General features: G+C 43.3%; 1 protein-coding gene across 1 annotated transcript in view; it reads right to left on the reverse strand.

The window, feature by feature from the left end:
• The window catches only part of Rnf169 (ring finger protein 169), a 67,919-nt gene extending 54,343 nt beyond the window's left edge, over positions 1 to 13,576 (reverse strand). Inside the window, exon 1 of the mRNA XM_031387514.1 lies at positions 13,075 to 13,576. Coding sequence (XP_031243374.1) covers positions 13,075 to 13,537 — 463 coding nt within the window. The 5' untranslated portion in view covers positions 13,538 to 13,576. The remainder of the gene's footprint in view (positions 1 to 13,074) is intronic.
• Between the last annotated feature and the right edge of the window lie 7,524 nt (positions 13,577 to 21,100).

The raw sequence follows: 21,100 nt of genomic DNA on the forward strand, positions 1-21,100 counted from the left end.
TGCAGCACCTTAGGACGAACAACAATATGAACTAACTAGTACCCTCAGAGCTCCCAGGGACTAAACCAACAACCAAGGACTATACATGGTGGGACTGATGGCTCTGGCAGCATGTGTATAGTAGAGGATGGCCAAGTCAACGGGAGGAGAGGCCCTTGGCCCTGTGAAGGTTCTGTGCACCAGTGTAAGGGAATAGCAGGGCCAGTAAGTGGGAGAGGGTGGGGTGGCGAGCAGGGAGAGGTGGGAGGGAACAGGGGTTTGTTCTTGTCGTTGTTTGGGGGGTTTTGGTTTTTTTTTTTTTTTTGGAGGGGGAACTAGGAAAAGAGAAATCATATGACATGTAAATAAAGAAAATATCTAATAAAAAAAGAAAGTTTAAAAGAAAAAGTCTCTGGCACCATCAATATCTCCCCTCCACCATAACACACAAATATAACGCATCTACTGGTGACTTGACTCACCTCTCTTACAAGGAAAGCTTAAGTTCTCATCCCCACAGGTACTGAATTCTCTGCTCCCCTTCAACAAACTCAGAAAGACTATATGTTTCTGCAATCTTGTTTATAGTTCTCAATTCAGGCCATTCTATGGGTTCTGTTGTTGCTGTGGTTGATTTCATTCAACTACTATACCAAATGCTTTACTAAGTGCCAAAACAGGCCACTATGTTACCCAAGGATGGTGACACAGTACAAATGCAGAACAGTTCAGAACATGAACATAATCTATTGTGTAAAACAAATCTACCCTGAGTCTAAGAACTAAGGGTCTCTAAAACCAAAATCCAAGCTTCACTGAAAACACAAATCTGGGTAGAGTAGCTCTACCACTAGAGCTACTAGAGTGGCTTTACAGGATCTGCTCCCACTGGAAAGACAGGAATGAATAACCAGCAAATGCCGTCCTTTGCGTTCACAACTCTTCACCACCCCTAAAGCTTCTTAGAATTTATTCTTCCAAAGCAGACTGAAACACACTTATCAAGTGCAAAAGATCAGTGTTCCCTCAGCATTACTCTTTTTTTTTTTTTTTTTTTTTTTTTTTTTTTTTTTTTTTTTTTTTTTTTTTTTTTTTTTTTGGTGTTTTCGAGACAGGGTTTCTCTGTGTAGCCCTGGCTGTCCTAGAACTCACTCTGTAGACCAGGCTGACCTCGAACTCAGAAATCTGCCTGCCTCTGCCTCCCAAGTGCTGAGAGCATTGCTCTTTTTAATACACTTGTGCTCTCAAGTCCATCCTTCTAGGAACCTAATCCAGTACCTTACACATAGTAGGAATTCTCCATTAAACACAGCACAAAGCCTTAGCATATAGGCAAAGTAAACTCCACAAATGCTAATTCTTTTACCTCCAAAACTTTCCTGCCTATAATGAGCAATGCCTAAATCTGACAAATCCTTCATCTATTAACAAGCCTGCTAAATTCTGTCAGAACGTCTGCATTGTGGAAAACAACAAGAACAAGAGATGCAGAGTTACTAAATTTCACATACTACAGGATAGATGTATGTAAAATTGTGATGTAGTAGACATTTCCCAGACTCTGAGATTCAAAACACTTGGGTGCTCAAAGGTACACACAAGCCACACAAATTTATACAAGCTCTAGTTTCCTTGTTGTTGCTGTGGTAAAACACCCTGACCAAATCAAGAGTGGGGGGTGAGAGTGAGAGGAGTGGTTATTTGGTGTATGTTTACAGGTCATAGTCTGTATCTGAGGGAAGTCAGGATAAGAATTTGGAACAGAAATCATGAGGAACTCTGCTTGCAAGCTTACTCTGTGGCTCAGTCCCTGGCTCACGCTTGGCTATCTTTTTAACACAGTCCAGAAGCACCTGCCTGGGGATGGTGCCATCCTCAGTGAGCTGAGCCCTCCTATACCAATTAATTACCAAATAACCCCCACAAAAATGCCCACAGAGCCATCTGATCTGGGAAATTCCTCAATCAATGTTTTTCTCTCAGATAATTCTAGTCAACTTGACAGTTAGTGCTGACTAGAACAGCCAGTAAAATGTCTGACAAACATACATCCCCGCTCACTATGCTTCCCTCTGAAATGCAAACACAGCAGCACATAAAGTCATCACTTCCTTCATTATGCTTTGTAGTGTTCAGTTCTCCTGTACTGAATGTGCGTGGCTTCTCATGTTTCCATAGCTAGGTTCTGCTCTCTACAAATCCATTCTGCACGCTCACTGTCATGACAAGTTTCCCAACGTCTTCACAGAAGCTGTGACCTATGAATCTTTGTGCCCTAATAACTACCTGTGTATGCCTGGCACAATAATCAATGAATACATTAGCAAACAATGAATAAAAGCTACATTAGGTGTTTGCTTGCACCTAACATGCATCATCTTATCTAATCCCCACACATTTCAATGTAACCATTATTCAAATTTATAAATGAAATTTAAGTACAGAGTTTGAGAAGCTTGCCCAAAGCATCAGCTACAACAGGGCTCCGAGCCAAAATGCATTCAATCCACTACTTTTCAGTACTATCTTTCTTCTAGAATAATGTTCAGTATGCAAAAAAGTTACACTTTAGTAGTGAATAGAAGATATAACTAGTGGTGAATAGAAGATATAACTAATCATATATGCATTTTACAATCCTTCTGATCTCAGTAAAAGTATATATGCTTTTATATAAATAAAAGTATAAATAAGAACACTGCTGAGCCTACTAAGCTGAAATAGAAAACTGTGGCCTGAGGGTACATTTGCAGCATAACCTTCTCTCTCCTTTCACAGGTAGCTTTCAGTACTCAATTAGCATCTTACATCAACCTGAACATTATAATCAATTGATAAACTTAAAAAACATAGGAAGTCTTATAACTGCTTAAGGAATTCAACAAAACAGACAAATCTGTCTATGACTCTATCAAAGTGGTATTAAAGTAGAGACATTCTGAATTTACGCTCTAATAAAGACAGTTATTCCATTCATCCAGAAAACGCTTAAGAACCTACTGTGTGCCAGGTAGAGCAGCACCACAGACATCAGACCACCCTCCCCATACCTCAGTCCTGATCCCAGCATGTTAGGTCAGACCTAGTCACCAAAAGCTTCCTATAAACTGCAAAACCTAACCAAAATCTGTGCACCAGATTTCTAAACACACACACACACACACACACACACACACACACACACACACAGAGAGAGAGAGAGAGAGAGAGAGGCAGAGACAGACAGACAGACAGAGAGAGAGAGAGAGAGAGAGAGAGAGAGAGAGAGAGTGTTTTATGGTAGGTATCTGCTGGAAATAAAAGGGTTCTAAAAAGTAGCTAACATTACTGAGAATACTATGGACTGATAGCCAGTAACTTTCAAACTTTTAAAAACACAATCCACAGTAAGAAACATTTTACCTCATTCCTCAGATCATTTCAAATTCATGTGTACAACATAAATAAATCACTCACTATGCTAATATCTATTCTGTTCCTCTCCCCCTTTTACTAAAAATAGATTTTTCCCCTAATATATCTTGATTATGATTTTTCCTCCCTCTATTACTCCCAGAACCCGCCCCCCATCTCTCATTAGAAAATAAAATATAAAAAGATAAAACAAAAACTAACACACTGGACTAGAACAAAATAAACAAACAGAAGAAAAAGAGCTCAAGAAACAGATAAAGATATAGAAACCACTTGTTCGTAACAGGAATCTCACAGAAACATGAAGTATTCTAGTCCCTGTTTCAAAGTGGTTTTACTGTTTAAATATCACTGCTAAACATTATATTGAATATCTCATTTAAGCCTTGCAATACTCCCCAGGGGCTGTTGCCATTACTATATCCATTTACGCAGAGGGAAGCAAACACTCCAGAAAGCTAGCACCTCTGCCAACGTCAAAGAAATAATAAAGGGAGAGCGAGTGCAGAACTTAAAGCAGGCTACAGCACTCAGAGGATTAAGCTATACCACACGGACCTGAGGCAGCTCGATCCACAGTCAGGAACCTAGTAAACTGACATTGACTGAGTACTTACACGTTGAGCACTATACTAAGTGCTTTTATACACAATTCCTACCTAAATCTTAAAGCAACCCAGTACAGCTTGTAATGTTTACTCTTTATGGACCAGAAAACTGAAACACAAAAAAAACTAGTATAGGAAATAAACATATTTATGTGTATTACTCACAAACTAAAATATGTTATTCTGAAGGAGAAAAGAAATAACTATTCATGTTTAGATGCCAATAATCACAATACAACAGCTTAACAATTTAGGGGTCATCTTCCACATCTAGCGCTAAAATGAACAAAAACTGAGCAAAGGAGCTGCTCGGTCAGTGAGCAGGAGGGCCTGTGTTGATCCCCAGAACCTATGTTAAAAAGTGGCATGCATTTGTAATACCAGCACTGGGAAGGCAGAGACAGGATGATCCCTGGAGATTTCTGGCCAGCCAACCTACAGTAGTCAATAAAACAAGAGACCCCAGCTGAATAGATTCTAAGGAATGATACCTGAGGCTGTCCTCTAGCCTCTATAAACGCAAGTGCACATATGTGCATGGGCACACACACAAAGGGGTGTGGGGAGAGAAAGGGAGACAGAGACAGAGAGACAGGGAAAGAGAGACGGAGGGAGGAAGGGAGGGACAGAAAGAGGGATGAGGTTTAAGTAGGAATTATGTATGTGGAAACATTCAGAGCAATTCTTGGCACATAAGTGAGTGTTAATTTACTACGCAGGTCTGACCCTGACCTTCCTTAACCATTAACTCCTTTCTACCAGCAACTGGAAACCAGCAGCAATTCATAAGCCAATGGACAGCCTGTCATCCCTGCACTGTAACAATGGGGAAACATGGTCTGTCAACTAGGCTCTCAAGTTCTACCAAAATCCCAAGAAGAGGGGCTCTCCAAAGGCACCTTGAGTCCTGAATCATACCTGCTTTGCTCCTCTTCTGCAGAGGTGGACTCTCCTGCCTTCTTGTGCCCTCTATTTCCTTTCTCTCGCTATCTAACTGCCAGAAAGAATAGTTGATATTGCTGACTTTTCCTTTCATCTCTCAGTCCTCTGCCCATTCAAAAAAGCCCATTTTTGTGCACCTTTTTATTTGCATAAATGGCATTAGCTAGAGCCTTTTGTAACTTTCCACTACACAGTTTTTCAAGATTTATTCATGACAATACATAGCAGCTTTGCCAATTCATTGTAGTAAGTTACAGAAATGACCCATAATTGAGCTGAGGGGTTTGCAGCCCCTTAGGACAAACAACTAACTAGTACCCTCAGAGCTCCCAGGGTCTCAACCACCAACCAAGGACTGCACATGGAGGGGTCTGATTGTTCTGGCAGCATGTGTATAGTAGAGAATTGCAAATTCGATCATCAATAGGAGGAGAGGACCTCAGCCCTGTGAAGGTTCTGTGCCCCAGTGTAGGGGAATGCCAGGGCCAGAAAGTGGGAGAGGGTGGAGTGGCAGGCATGGGGAAGGGGGAGGCAACAGGGGTTTGTTTTTGTTTGTTTGTTTTTTGGAGGGGAAACTGGGAAAGGAGAAATTTACATGTAAATAAAGAAAATATCTAATAAAAAAAACACAAAGTAATGCATAGTTATGCAGACCAAATTGCATTTTATGGATTGCTACTTTGGAAATGTGATATAACTGTACAAGAAAAAAAATAGAGATTCAAAGGGGAACTTAAAAAAAAAAAAAAAAAAAAGAAATGACCCATAATTTATCTCGAGGAAATTCTTCACTTTTCCCAGTTCTGTGGTTGGAGATGAACTGTGTGAGGATGCGCACCTATGAGTTTCCCTAGGGCAGAAACACACTACTGGAAAAGCTGCACTGTATTCCTTCAGTCTTACAGGTAGACCAGTACCTCCGATGAAAACATCTCCATTCTTTCCTATCTTGTACCTTCTTTGGATTTGACCTGCTATTATTTTTCTATCTTTCCTGGGTCACTTGGTTTTGTTACTTAGAACCTGGGTTCAATCCCCAGCAAGGGGGCAGGGTAGGGGGAGTGTCTTTGATGTTCTGAGGTTTCACCACAATGTGTTTAGTTATGGAGGCCTTGGGTGTTTTCAATTCTTGCTGTACTTCATGAATCTTAAGAGACAGGGTTTTTATTAACTCTGAAATCATCTCAAGTCATCACATCTTCATAGTCTATACCCCTTCATTCTATCTGCTTTCCCCCTGGGTTAACACTTAGAGATTCCTGATCAATCTCTTCAGTTCTCTTTCCTATTTTCTTCATCCTTGTGTGCCTAAGTAAGGAGTTTCCTCACATACTAGGCTACTTTAAACCATGGTTTGCCTTACTGAGCTCCAACCTCACTGACTAGATGTTTCCATTAGTTAGTTCTACAAATTATTTCCTGTCTTGTTCACTCATTGAGGTGTTCAATTTTGGATATCTTTATTTTATATAAAAAGATCTTCAGTTCTGGAATATCTTTAGTTCTGAACCATGTCTGTTCACTGGGGTGTCAATTCTGAACTATGCTATTTTAGTTATCCTTTGAACTGACACTCTACACTTCAGTCCTCATTTCCTGTGTGTGGACTCCCCTTTCTGTGGCTCCCTGCTGGCTCATACTGTCATTTTCCATTGAGTTTACCCACAGCTGGGCTCCTTCCTCCTGGAAGAACTCTGAGCCATCTGGGGTAAGAGACTGTTCCTGAAAGTCTTGCTTTAGTTTCTCCATGTGATGTGCATAGTTCACTAGCTTAGAGATCTTTTTAATATTAATTCCTCACCATAAGGTTATCTGAACCAAAATCTTTCACATCTTAAATGTGAGCTACATATCCTGTGCTTTGTTTTCTTAGGAAAGCTTTTTTTTTTTTTTTTAATTTCCACTTTGCAAAAAGCCCAGGCAAATCAAGATCTTTTGTTCTCTCTTTGTGACCGAGGGTAGTTTTTTGTTTGTTTGTTTGCTAATCCTTTCACAGGGAATACCCAAGCTATGCAAAAGTCTTGCCTCTTGCACATGGCTAAGCTCAACCCCTGAAGAGAAAAACAGAACCTCCTCACTCACTCAAGCTTCACTGGGTCCCTTGAGCCTACTACAGTACGTTAGAACAAGGTGGGCACAGGACTTAACAGTTTAGATAGCTCCATGTCTGTTGACTACTGTCTCCCGGCAACCTTGAGAATGTGTGAAGTCACTATTCTGTATTCCCTATTTGTCTGGTTATGTGCTGTCTATCATCTTTCAAAGACAATTGGGGTTTTCCAACACATGTGCAACAGAACCCCATCAGAGAGTCTCTAAAGTGCAAAAGTGGGCTCCTCTTTGGAATTGTTTGACGCATCCTCACCCTTTGACAGGACATCCAAAGTCCACCATCGCCCAACAAGTCTGTCCCTGACCTTCCACCCTCTTCTGGACACTGTGTCCCAACTAATAGAAAACAAATATTCATTACACTATTCAAATAAAATGTGACTAAAATGGATTATCATATTCTCAAATCACATATAAATGAACTCAAGGTGGGCAACTCTTCTAAATCAACTGGATGTCAGGGAGCAGAAGTAAGAGAGGAAGGAAGCAGACACCCCTGCATTCCTGCTATTCAGCTTAAGTCTGAAGAGCTGAGCAAGTCCTTCAGTGGTAATTCATTTCCGTGGTAAATAGATGGTGAGGTAATCTCAACATGAGTTTTGTAAAACACATAAGCAAGCGTGAGGCACATGGTATCTGCCTTAGTGCAACACAAAAAGACATGCTCATTTGTCATTAAGGAGAAAGGGATGAGTCACTTCATACATTCTGAAACAAGTCCTTACAGACCCGAGAAATCCCTGTCCTTTTATACAATCACGTACTCTCATTATGTACTAGTCCTAAAAGTAGTGTAGGCAACACACTTAGTAGATGTTGTCTGACAACTGAGTAACAGACCCAAACTATTTGCTTTTCACAGAAAACAAATGTTAAGATGTGTGTTAATCATAAGTGAGCAGGAAGTGTGAACAGGGATGTTTGTGCAGGGAGACTGTGAGATAAAAAGGAAGGATAAATGATATAGTATGAACCCTTTTATCTACTAAATTTTTGAAATTTGATTTTAAGACAAAAAAAGAAAAAAAAAGTCTGCCAACTTAAAATTGTTATCAGCCTTTGTCTAGCTTATTACTTTAATCATTACCTATAGTGGAAGGAAAAAGAATTATCCTAAAAGCTAAAAAGTTCCATTTTCAAGATCAAAGACAGGATAATTTAGAAGCTCTTTTGGCTTTAAATCAAAATTCTTTAATCATTTTCAATATGACTTAAATATAATTATTATGTATAGTTCTAAAATTATTAACACCTGTGTAATATATATTTTTAAAATCAACACATTAGAATGCCTTTATATCTAGAATATAAATTGCACAAGAAAGAGATTTATAATATTTTGTTCACTGGTATGAAAAACACTTAACAAAATGTAGCTATTCATTATAAACCCTGCATACTGTTCAAGACAATACCAAAACTTAGTACAACCACACAGACAAGGACCTGCAAAGCCTCAAAGAATGTGAAGTTCAGCTTGAAGCCAGTCTTGACATGATCACTGCTGTAGCCTTCACATACAGGGTTTCACGGATCAACAAAACTAATAAACCATGTGTGGTGGTACACACCTGGAATCCACCACACTAAGGCGGCTAACGGGTTGCTGTGAGTCTGAGACCAGCCTGGGATACACAGTGATACCCTGTCTCAATTAAATAAATTTCAAGCCACAAAAATAACAAAAACACAACCAAAATTTTCAACAAGCACAAACTATACTTTTTTTTTCCCATAGACAACCCTAAAAGAGACATTGTATTTCAAAATCTTTTTAAAAAATAAATAAATTGTGCATGGTGGCACATGCTTCAGTCCCACACTTGGGAGACTAAGGGTGGAAGGCCCCAAGCTTACTGCCTGCCAGGGCTCCATAACAAGGTCCTGTCTCAAAACAGAAAAACAGAGTAGGAGCTGCAGAGTATATGCAGGGGATGAAGTGGGAGGATCACAGGACTGCAGGAGTTCAAAAGCAGCCTCTGCTACAGAGAACAATCTAGCCTCAAATAAATAAGCAAGCAAGCAAACAAACAAACAAACAAACACAACAGACTTCATTTCCAGTCGCACAAAGCAGGCCAACTCTTCTGTCATTAGCTGGCATAAATGTAAGAATCACCAAGGGATACACTTGCTAGGGTTCCTACAAATGACCTCCTGCTGTGGTTTCTACTCATGAAATCACAATGCAAACACTTCAGCCTCCTCCATTACGAGCCATCATGAGCCAGGATGGCAGCTCACACCTGCAAGCTCAGCACTCGGGAAACTCAAGCAGGAGAATAGTTCAGGCTGGCTGGACTCTAATGTCAGATCTTATCAAAACCCAAAACAAAGTCAACATGAACCTTTCCCTGCCCTGTCTGGGTTTTGTCTTTTTACACAGTCCCTCTGTTAGCTTTTGTTTATCTACTACCTCATTGCAACTTGTAACTAGTAGTTCTTGCCTCCACTTCACTTTTCTCTGGGCAACAATGAGGACCCAGGATGAAACAGTCCTTAACCTCTTCTTTTCTTCAACTCTTTGAAAATCTGTTCAAGCTGTGGGTGACTTCTCCATGGATATGCATATAGTTACAAAGCAACTTTTAAAAAATTATGGGTCTAGAGAGATGGCTCTGTGCTTAGGAGCACTAGTCACTCTTCCAAGTTCAGTTCCCAGCACCCACTTGCCAGTTTCCAAAAATATATGACACCAATTCCAGGGAATCTGACACCCTCTTCTGGCCACTTTAGGCAATGCATGCACATGCATGCATACACTACTCACTCAGGCAAAACACTCATTTTTTTTTAATTTAAATTTTCCACGTGTAAGAGGTTTAATTGAGAGGGGGGAGGCAGGGGGCAGTAGCAGGAAGAGAGGAGGGAGAGAGAGAGCAATACTCATACTTTTTTAAGTTTGAAAAAAATATAATAGCAAAATATAAGATTCCACTTAAAGTTCACCAATAGATGGCTAAATAGTGTTATATTCATTTAATAAAATTCCATACAAATATAAAAATGCTAAAGACATTTTCTGTACTAGTATGCATGTATTATTAAACAGGAAAAGAAGAACTTACAGGATAGGGAAATGATGGCTCAGTGGGTAAGAGTGCTTGACCCAAGTTCAAACCCTATATAAAAAGCCATGCACAGTTACAGGTGTCTCATGTCAGCACTGAAAGACAGACTGGAGGATTATGAGAACTTGCTGACCCGTCAACCTAGCAAAATGAAACGCTCCAGCTCTGTCAGAGACCTCATATCGAAGCAGTAAGGCATAACGCAGTAGCTTTCAACTTGTGAGCCTCAACCCTTTTTCAGATTGAACAACCTTTTCATAGGAGTCCCCAAAACAATCAGAAAACACAAATATTTACATTACCATTCATAACAGTAGCAAAATACAGCTATGAAGTAGCAACAACAGTAACTTTATGGTTAGGAATCACCACTACATGAGGAAACTTATTAAAGAATGGAAGCATTAGGAAGGTTGGGAACCACAGGCAGAGAGGAAGGTATCTGACATCGCTGCCCTCTGTGTGCCCATGTAACACATGCACACACATACATACAGAACTGTGTGCCCATGTAACACATGTACACACATACAGAACTGTTTGCCCATGTAACACATGCACACACACACATAAAGAACTGTGTGTATAGCATAGCAAATAATTTATTTTAATACACATTTCATGCAGATGCACAAACTGTGAAAGAGTAAACACCAGTGACCCTGGAAATGAGAAGAAAGCACGTTCACTGAAATAGCTTCTCCCATTTTCTTCAACTCATGAATGATACAAGGTTGAGTTTGTTTTTTCTGTTGAAACAGAGCCTCCAGTAGCCCAAACTGGCCTGGATTTTATTATATACTCAAGGATCTTGAATTTATTCTCTAGTCTCTACCTCCCAAACAGTGGGATTATAGGCTTGCCCTATCACACTCGACAAAATTTATTACATTTTTATTTATTTTGGGAGGTATGTGCACATGCCACTACACACATGTGGAGCTCAAAGGACAACTTTTCAGAGTCAGTTGTCTCCCTTCACTATGGGAGTCCTGGAACTGAACTCAAGCTGTCAGGTTGGCACTGTTGGTGACTTCTTGCTGCCCCCACCCCCATTGTTAAAGTTTTAATTAAAATATATTGTATATAACTTCAGTAAATACCTACCAATACTAAAAGATAGTTTCTAAGCCCTAATCAGCAATTCCATATTTTTAAGTTTTGCTTTTTAAATGGCTTCACACGTAGCCAATAACCTTGAACTTTTGACCCTCCAGAGTCCACTTCCCAAATACTGAGATTCCAAATTTACATCACCATGACTGGTTCAGTAGTATTTTCTATTCTTCTAAAATTGGATAAGCATATGATTGCATATACTCAGTGATCCAAAAAGTAAATTTAGGAAAAATACTTTTCATTATGACCTACATATAACTGAAAGATACTAAGTAACTTAACAAATCCTATGGACTCTCATTTTAGGTAAATGTCTAATCATTCATAGCCTATCCTTTATGAAAACAAATTTCTTTAATGGGAAAAAGTTTACACAAATCAATAAGCCATGCATTCTTTCATAGTTTAAATTTCAAGGTGGATGTTTCATAACGGCTCCAAGAGATATAGAAAGAGAAACTGCTATTCTATTTGACCATACAGTCAATGTAGTTATTCTATTTGACCGCACAGTCAATGTAGTTAGTAGGGAGACCAGAGAAATTGCTTATATTTATAATCTCAGAAATTAAAGCAAGCTAAATTGAGAAAAATCAGATGGACTTGTACTTTCATTATTAGACAAGTTAGTTAATCTCTTTGGGCCTCAGTCTCACCTTTAAAAGAGAAATAAAGGGACAACCAAGAGCATTGTGATGTTTTTAGAAGGAATAACAAGAAACACAGAAAGTAAAATGCAGAGCATCTCAGCCCTTGGACTGAAAAGCAAGGTGTCTTTGGCAGGGGTCTCTGCTTGAACCAAAACCAGATGCATTCTGGACCCTGTAGTTTCTAGGAACTTCACTTTCATACACACAAAGCAATGCCTTCCTTCTGCTGAAAACAACGTAAGGCAGAATTCCTAACATAAAAGAGCTAGCAAAAGCTTTTCCTGATTTATGGTTCTTGAAAATCTCAGCTGTAGGTATGTTGCCTAGGCTTGCACCAAAGAAGCCTAGGTCTCTGTTCCTGTTACAAACGGAATTTTCTATCTCAGACTTCAGCACCAACAAGTGATGGGCTGCCGATGGTGAGAATGGAAAAGGAGTTCAGGCCAAGAGTCCTACAACTGACCTTTAAATTGTCAGCATCATAGACGAAACTTACATACATAACAGAAAACGGCCCCCAGCCAACCAATCTTCGTCTCCAAAACTTAAATCCCACCCGCTTTTTTTCATCAAGCACTACTGACGTTTATGATTAGTGTTATCACCAATATAGATGGCATTTATCTCATCCTCACTATGTGGCACGCTCTGTATTTTTCAAGCATGTATTTTTTTTCAAGATTGCATGAAAAGAACTTCACACGCGAGCTCATCCTCAAAACCCACTCTTCTCTCAAGTCTGCAAAGCTCCCTCTGAGCCTGGGATACCCCACACCTCATCCTCTCCAGCCCTGGAAGACACATCCTTCCTAGAATGCGCCCCCAAGCCCTCCGCCCAACACTGAAACAAGCGCTTCTGGGATCCTCCAGGGCCCCTCCCCCTCCACGCACCAACTTCAACATGCCCCTAACTTGTTCCAAGAATTGTTTCCTTCCAAACTTCTGACTTACGCAAGGCGCGGGGTCCCCTCACTGCCCCTCCAAATTCAACACGCCTGCAGTTCGCTCCAAAGTTCAACATTCACCACCACATACCGCGCCAGGGCAGAACCCGGTCGCGACCCCGGGAGAACTCTCCACACCCGCTCCAGTAGAGCCCGGGACCCTCCACCCCGCTCACCAGGCCAGACCCGGTGGCTGGGCCTGGCTGAACCCCACAGGGGCGAGGGGAGGCTCCACCTGGCTCCGCGAGCGGCTCCGGCTCCGGCCTGGGCCCCGAGGCAGCCGCGCCCCCGTCCCGGCGCGGGTGGCAGCGCTCCGGCTGTCCGCGACGGGCGCGCTCACCCATCAGCTCCGCGGCGGCCTGGCCGTCGTCGCGGGCCCGACGGCGGGCCCAGCCCGAGCCGCGGGGACGGCAGCGACGGCAGCCCGGGCCCGAGGCGCGAGAGGCGCAGCCTCGGCACCGCGAGTGGCTGCACGGCAGGGCCGCCACTTCCCCCGGGGTCTCCAGGCACCCGGTGCAGCCCGACTCCTCCGGCCGTGGCGCCGGCCGCAACACTAACAACGCGGGGCTAGAGGCCGGGCCCGGAACCCCGGCTTTCGCGGCCGCCGTCTCGTCACAGCGGCCCCGCCGGCCCCGCCGACTAAGAGCTGCCGCGGCCGCCGCGGAAGAAGCCCGAGTGCTCGGACCTGCCGCCGCCATCTTGTTTCCCGTTTGAAGGGAGAGTCCGTTGCGGTGGGAGAGGAGTAGAGGGCGGGGCAGTGCGCGGCGGACAGCTATCTGCATATTCATGACGGGGCGGGGAACCTAGTCGGCCTGGGGCTATTTCTCTTTGAGCCTCTAGCTTAGCAGGAGGAGACTGCTCATTAATATTTAATGATTATTCTTTATATATCCGGTCTTCAGCCCGCCCTCCAGTTTTCGTAGTTTCTAGCGCTGGATCCAGAGAGACTGCAAACTGAAAGAATTTATTTGGAAATTCTGAGCCACCATGAGCTTTATAAAGTGAGCTATAAACATGAGCTATCCAGAAACTTGTCGAAGGCAAGTTTCATTTGGTAAGGGCTTTCTCCTTGGGGCCAGGGCAGCTTGTGATTAACATGAGGCCTATCATGACCAAGTCTTGAGTGATTGTTGAAATAGCAACCTGACCAGCCCTCATCTCATCCTCTCTCTCTCCACATCCCTTTATGAAGTCCCCTTCCCTTGACTGAGGCAAAAGCATACTTTATTTCTCACTTATACACAAACTCTGCTCCTCAGATTACTTCCGTGTTTGATACATAAATGTAGATACTCTTGTAAGCTTGTGCCTCTTCTTTGTTTATATGATTCCCTGGTCTCCTTCCTCATGAAAGCCCACACTAATATCTGATCCTTGGATATCTGCATCCTCCATGCACAAACCTAATGCCTCCCTCCACTCAAAACAACCCTTCTTATTTCCCACATTCTATTCAGAGAACCATCTCCACAGGTCCTCACGCTCCCAACCCAGGCAGGCATCTTTAACTTATAGTCTTGTCATTTTCTAGCCAAACTGGCTCTATTTCCAGCCCGTTCCCACCCACTTCTTCATTCCATAGGCCCACTGCATGATTTCTTTCTCATCATCTCTTACCTAGATGGCAGCAGTGACTTCTGCAAACTGAACTCCCATCACACAGCCCCACTACCTATAAGCTTTGTTCCATGGTTCTTAGAGTTCATTCCTACTGGCCAGCCCTGACCATATCATTCCTGTTTAAGCCAGGGAGAGGTGTTCGGACTTTGTTGTGATTTCCCTTTCTGGATACACAGGATTTAGGAAAAAGAATGGCTCCCCCTGATGGAATGAGGGTTCTACTACAACAGGTCTCAGGCTGTTGCTTTTTTTTTTTTTTTTTTACCTTAAGGTACGTTTGGACCAAAATGTTATCTTTATGAAAAATCAGAGGCTTTATTAAAGACATTATTTTTAAGAAACTTTATGTAGAAGAAAGCATCTAGAAGATCCAGGTTGCCATGAGAGTGTCCACAGTTGGTGGTAACCTATTCAAAGCAGAGTGATTAATCCAAGTCAGAAGTTGGGGGTTGGGGGAAGCATGGAGTCTCAGGATGAGAACCTGGTAGTTAAAGGACAGACAGCAACTGACAAACGGTCAGCGAATAACTAAACATTGTGTCCAGAGAGTCAGAGGCCCAGACTAAGGCCCAGACAGCCAGAACACTGCCAGACACAGAAGTGTGATCTTGGATGGGCTGTCCTTTATCCGTGGCACTTCCTCCCTTCCTACCCAGGGACATTTTACCTGGTTCTGACAAGGAAGATTTGTGGTATGGAGAGTATGCTGGCTAGTTTTATGTCAACCTGACCCAAGCTAGAGTCATCTGATAAGAGGGAGTTTCAGTTGAGAAAATTCCTCCATAAGATCAGTCTCTAGACAAGCCTGCAGAGCATTTTCTCAATCAGTGATTGAAGGGGGAGGGCCTGGCCCATTGTAAGTAGCATGGCCCTGACTTGGTGGTCCTATAAGACAGCAGGCTGAGCAGGCTATGGAGAGCAAGTCAGCAAGCAGCATTCTTCGTGGCCTCTGCTTCAGCTCCTGCTTCTGGGTTCCTGCCCAGTTCGAGTTCCTGACTTAGCTTCCTCCGTGGATTGTAATTCAGGATATATAAGCCAAATAAACCCTTTCCTCTCAGGATTGCTTTTGGTCATGGTGTTTCATCACAATATGGTGAAACTCAGACCGAAAGCAGCCACCATTAGAAACAGCTGCTTCTTGTGAGCTGCTCACTCAATAGGACTTCAGTCTGAAGCCTGTTCACTGCCAGCCTAGAACAGTGGAGCTTGCTTTCTTGGACACAAAGAGAAACAGAAAATGTTCTTTTCCACAAAGAAAAGTAAGTGATCTGAGTATCACTTGACCAGCTGCCAGATCTGATCTTGTTCCTGGGCCTTTTCATTGGCTCGCTTCCTTCTTTCTGCCCTCAGTCTCCTCAGCTTTAAAGTAAATGTACTAGAATGCAGCAGTTCTCATCTTGGGATGCACCACGCAAGTATGTGCACATGGGTATATGACAGCCAAGGTGTTACCTCAGATGTCCTGATGCCAAAAGCTGAGATAAAGGATACCAGGATCTATGTGATGCTCCTCTTTAATGCTGTAAGAAGCTAACACTAAATCGTAAGGGAGACTGTTACAATGGACACGTTCAACAGTCTCTTCTATCCCTCGAATTCAGAGGACCAAGTTCCCAGTTTCCAGTTTTTTTTTCTGTCCTCTATGCTGTTGCCAAGGTAATCTTTCTAACACAGTAATGGTGACAAGGTGCAGGGGGTGGGGGGAGACAGATCTGTGGAGAGTTATTCATGATGAGAACAGGAACGAGAAGAAGATGGTTCTGAAGTTTCAAGTGTAAACCAGAGACTGTGATTGTGGTTGACAAGCCAGCAAAACAAAGCAACCAGGAAGGAGCACCGGTCTGAGAGGAGAGAAGGACGGAAGCCTGGCAGACATTTTGTTATAGCTCATTTGCCGCCATCATCTAAACCTCCTTTCTGCTAAGAAACCCTTCACTTCGTGCATCTCTGATGAGAGGAGGGAGGCTGACTTAGGGGAGCATCTGACTCCTCCCTGCCTGGAGAAGCCAGGACTGCTCCATTCCCTTCCCACTTCTCTCGGAACTCTGAATCTTCAGTGAGTGACAGATTTAGAGACAGATTTAGAATTGTTCATAGCAACGAAAACAGTGGATATCCAGCAGCAAGGGCTGTTGGGTGGGAACTGGGGGAGGGGTGGTGGCCTTCCCTTGGTGATAGTAGCCACTGGATTGTCCCTGTGGTACCAGCGGCCTGGCCTCTTAGCCTCACTCCGGTTGACTCAGATTTTCCTTAAACCATTTTCAGTTCCTGTCGACTGTGCTGCAATTTTTGTTGTTTTGAGGAATCGTCTGAGACTGGTTGTCAAGGATGCTTCACAGATTATAAAATGATACAACAAGGTTAGGCCAGTGGTCTAGAACAGAAAAAGCCCAAATAGTCTAACTACCCTGTCAGGAAAGAAGATTTTCCAAAGAGACACTTGTGCCCCTCCCTTTAGATATCAAGCTATTAGAATTATAGACCCCGTGGGATTGGAATTTCCCCAGAAATCCTATACTGGGAGAAGGAAAAGACTAAAAATGGGGCCAGACAGAGGAGAAACTTGTCTCTCCGAAAGAGACTCCATGCAATACTCACAGCTTGTCTGACCACCTAGAAGGAAATACTACAGCCCAGACAATGAGGAAGGACAGGATCACACTTAGACCAGGACTGCTTAGCTCTGCATGCCTCTTGCACTGTTTTAAAGCTAAGCTTCATGTCAAGATCGTGAAGATGGATTTGGCCAGATCCATCTTCTTCCCCACTGGGGCCACATTGAGTGAATCTTTTTCTGTTCTTCACCCTTACTCTATCTCTTTTGTTATCTGTTGAGCGGGTGGGGAGACCGGTGGCTGAGCCCTTGGGATGCCTTGCAGGATCCAGGGCCAAGGCTCTGCTCCCAGCAGGATAGTGACATAGTAGGCCATGCTCTTTGTTCTCATCCTCTAGTGGCTATACTGACTACCAGGAAAGAGTAGGACCCATAGACTCATTTTAATTCAGGATGCTAACTAGAATAAGAATGGAGTCCCTTGTTTCAGTCACCACCCCAGTCATCCAGGCTGAGGACCGTGGGGGCCACCACAGTGCCTCAACTGGAACAGCTCCAAATTGTCCTAAACTAATCTTAAAACTCTTCATCCACTCCAGAGCAAGCCTCTCTCTGCTCTTCTTTCAGGCTGATGACTCCAGTCTTGCTCCACTGGGCTGATAGACTGTGATGTAACGAAAGACCATTCAGCCTGAGTCTAGGTGGAAACAAGGCCATATCTCTTTGCAGAGCCAGGAGCCCCTTCACACCAGCCCACAAAAGATCTCACACATCTAACACGAGGAAAAAAATCCACCCCTTAGAGCTCCCTGAGGCTGCCTCGCTCTTCTCTTTGGGTGGCTAATTTGTCTCCCATTTTTGTTTCCTCCCTTTGGTTTCAGAAAGGCTCTCAAGAAGCTAATCATTGGACCCATCGCTTTGATGCTGCCTCCCATTTGACTCCTCCAGACTCTGTCTGAGTCTCCATGACGCTTGGCTTCTACCTCTTCAAGGTTACAATCTGATAGGCAAAACTATGTACCCATAGTTATAACAAAAGAATTGTGGCAAAGCTAGAAGCAGTATAATGAGCGCACGCACACACAGTCTCGTGGAAGCAGAGAGCATAGGCAAAATCCTAGGGAAGGTCTCAGAGAAGACCCCTTTGAATTCTGCTCTGAAAGTGAGTTCACCCAGTAGACAGGAGGGAAGGAAAGAACTGAGGTGCAAAGGTGAAGGCGAAGGTGTGTGTGTGTGTGTGTGTGTGTGTGTGTGTGTGTGTGTGTGTGTGTTGGGGGACAGGGGAATTCAGACTAAGCAATTCAATGTGGGAAGAAAGAACATAAGGGCTGAAAATGAGCCTAGAAAATTGGGGGGAAATGAAATAGGTCCAGCAATAGGTCCTGAGGAACTGAGATCAACCCTCAAGCCCCAGGTGGTAGAAGCAAGCTGACTCCAAGTTGTCTGCTCCTCTCAGCAAGCCTGGCATTCACAGGGACCACCTCCCTCCCTTTTTCCCTCTCTACTTCTCCTTACCCCAAAAATGTAAAACTAAAAGGTTATTTTTAATGGAGCTGGAGAGATGGCTCAGTGGTTAAGAGCACTGGCTGTTCTTCTAGAAGACCTAGGTTCGATTCCCAGCACCGACATGGGCCTCTTCTGGCCTCCAAAAGCACCAGGCACACTTGCAGTACACAGATAAACATGTAAACAACACACACGTAACCATAAACATTTTTAAATGAAAATTAATTAAAAAGAAAAAGTAGTTAAATAAAACAAGGATTTACAGAGCGACTACTACATGACAGGCACCACAGTAATGACTATCTCATTTCAGCCGTCAGCCCTGCGCAATGGGCATGTTTGTCTCTATTTACAGAGAAAACCAGTCAAGTTCTTTGGGAGCTATCAAAAGATTTGGACTAAAGGAGCTTTGCACATGAATTTTATAGGAATAATTCTCAAACCTATAGTTCTGAATATGGAGTAAAAACAGTGTCTTCTCCCCACCCATATGGAGCTGAGAGATCACGAGAGAAAGCCCTTACCCAACACTGATACATACTGAGAATCCAGCCACAAGAAGGAGGGCCGGGGATTGATGGTACAGGGCAGCTTCAGGTACAAGGTTTGATGCATCCTAGATGTTATGAAATCAATTTTGTGGGAAAACATTCAATAGTTAATACCATTACCATTCAGTGAGTTTCAACATACAACACATAAAAATAAATCTATTAAGAAATGAGCACAAGAGCACTCCTCCATTGCTGCTGGGATTGCAAGCAGTCTGGTGGTTCCTCAGAAAACTGGACATAGTACTGAGGACCCAGATATGCCACTCCTGGGCATATACCCAAAAGGTTCTCCAAAACATGACCAAGACACATGTTTCACTATGTTCATAGCAGCCAGAAGCTGGAAACAACCCAGAAGTCCTTCAACAGGAATGGATAGAGAAAATGTGGTACATTTACACAATGGAGTACTACTCAGTTATTAAAAACAATGACTTCGTGAAAATTACAGGCAAATGGATGGAACTAGAAAATATCATCCTGAGTGTGACATAACCCAGTCACAAAAGAACACACATGGTATGTACTCACTGATAAGTGGATATTAGGCAAAAAGCTCAGAATACCCACAATATAATTCACAGACCATATGAAGCTCAAGAAGGAGACCAAAGTGTGCATGCTTCTGTCCTACTTAGAAGGGGGAACAAAACAATACAGGAGATAGAGAGTGAGAGGGACTGGGGAGGAAGAAAGGAGGAGGAGGGGAAAATGAGGGCAGGATCAGGTATGGGAGAAGACAGGAAGTACAGAGGGTCAGGAAATTGAACAGAGGTGTTCAATGGGGCATGGGAAACTGGGTTAGCCATCAGAAAGTCTCAGAAGCTAGGAAAGCAAGAGCCTCCCAGGACCCAAAGGGGATGGCATTAGCTGAAATACCCAACAAAGGGAGAGAACCTGCTGAGATCATATCCAGAGGCTAGGCACGGCCCCCAGTTGAGGGATGGGGCCACCCACCCATCTCCAAAATTTTAACCCAGAATTGCTCCTGTCTAAAGGAAATACAGGGACAAAGAGTGAAGCAGAGACTGAAGAAAGGCCATCCAGACACTGCCTCCCCTCGGGGATCCATTCCATATGCAGCCACCAAATCCAGACACTATTGCTGATGACAAGAAGCACTTGCTGACAGGAATCTGATATAGCTGTCTCCTGAGAGGCTCTGCTAGAGCCTGACCAATACAGATGTGGATACTTGCAGCCAACCATCAGACTGAGCACAGGGATCCCAATGGAGGAGTTAAGAGAAAGGACTGTAGGAGCTGAAGGAGATTGCAATCCCATAGGAAGAACAATATCAACCAACCAGACCCCCCCCCACACACACACACACAAAGCTCCCAGGGACTAAACCATCAATCAAAGAATACACATGGAAGGACCCATAGCCCCAGCTGCATATGTGGCAGAGGATGGCCTTATCTAGCATCAATGGGAGGGGAGGCCCTTGGTACTGTGAAGGTGTGAAGGTTTGATGCCCTAGTGTAGGGGGATGCTAGAGTGGTGAGGAGGGAGTGGGTGGGTGAATGGGGGAACACCCTCATAGAAGCAGGGGGAGAGGAGGGAATAGGGGATTTCTGGAGGGGAAACCGGGAAACGAGATAACATTTGAAATGTAAATAAATAAAATATTCAATAAAAATACATATAAAGAAAAGAAAAAACGAAACAAGCGCATTGGTGGTGAGAAGTTATCTCTGGCCAGCTGTGGTGGCACACGTCTTTAGACCCAGCACTAGGGAGGCAGAGGCAGCTGGATCTTTGAGTTGAGGCCAGCCTGATCTGCAGTTTGAGTTCTAGGACAGCCAAGGCTGTCAAAAGAAAAAAAAAAAAAATGTCTTGTCCAAAGAAGAAAAAGAAGGCTGGGCAGTGGTGGCACAAAGCTTTAATCCCAGCACTTGGGAGGCAAAGTCAGGCAGATTTCTGAGTTCGAGGCCAGCCTCATCTACAGAGTATGTTCCAGGATAGCCAGGGCTACACAGAGAAACCCTGTCTCGAAAAATCCAAAAAGAAGAAGAAGAAGAAGA

Source organism: Mastomys coucha, unplaced genomic scaffold, assembly GCF_008632895.1.
Source record: "Mastomys coucha isolate ucsf_1 unplaced genomic scaffold, UCSF_Mcou_1 pScaffold21, whole genome shotgun sequence".
NCBI classification, from domain to species: domain Eukaryota; kingdom Metazoa; phylum Chordata; class Mammalia; order Rodentia; family Muridae; genus Mastomys; species Mastomys coucha.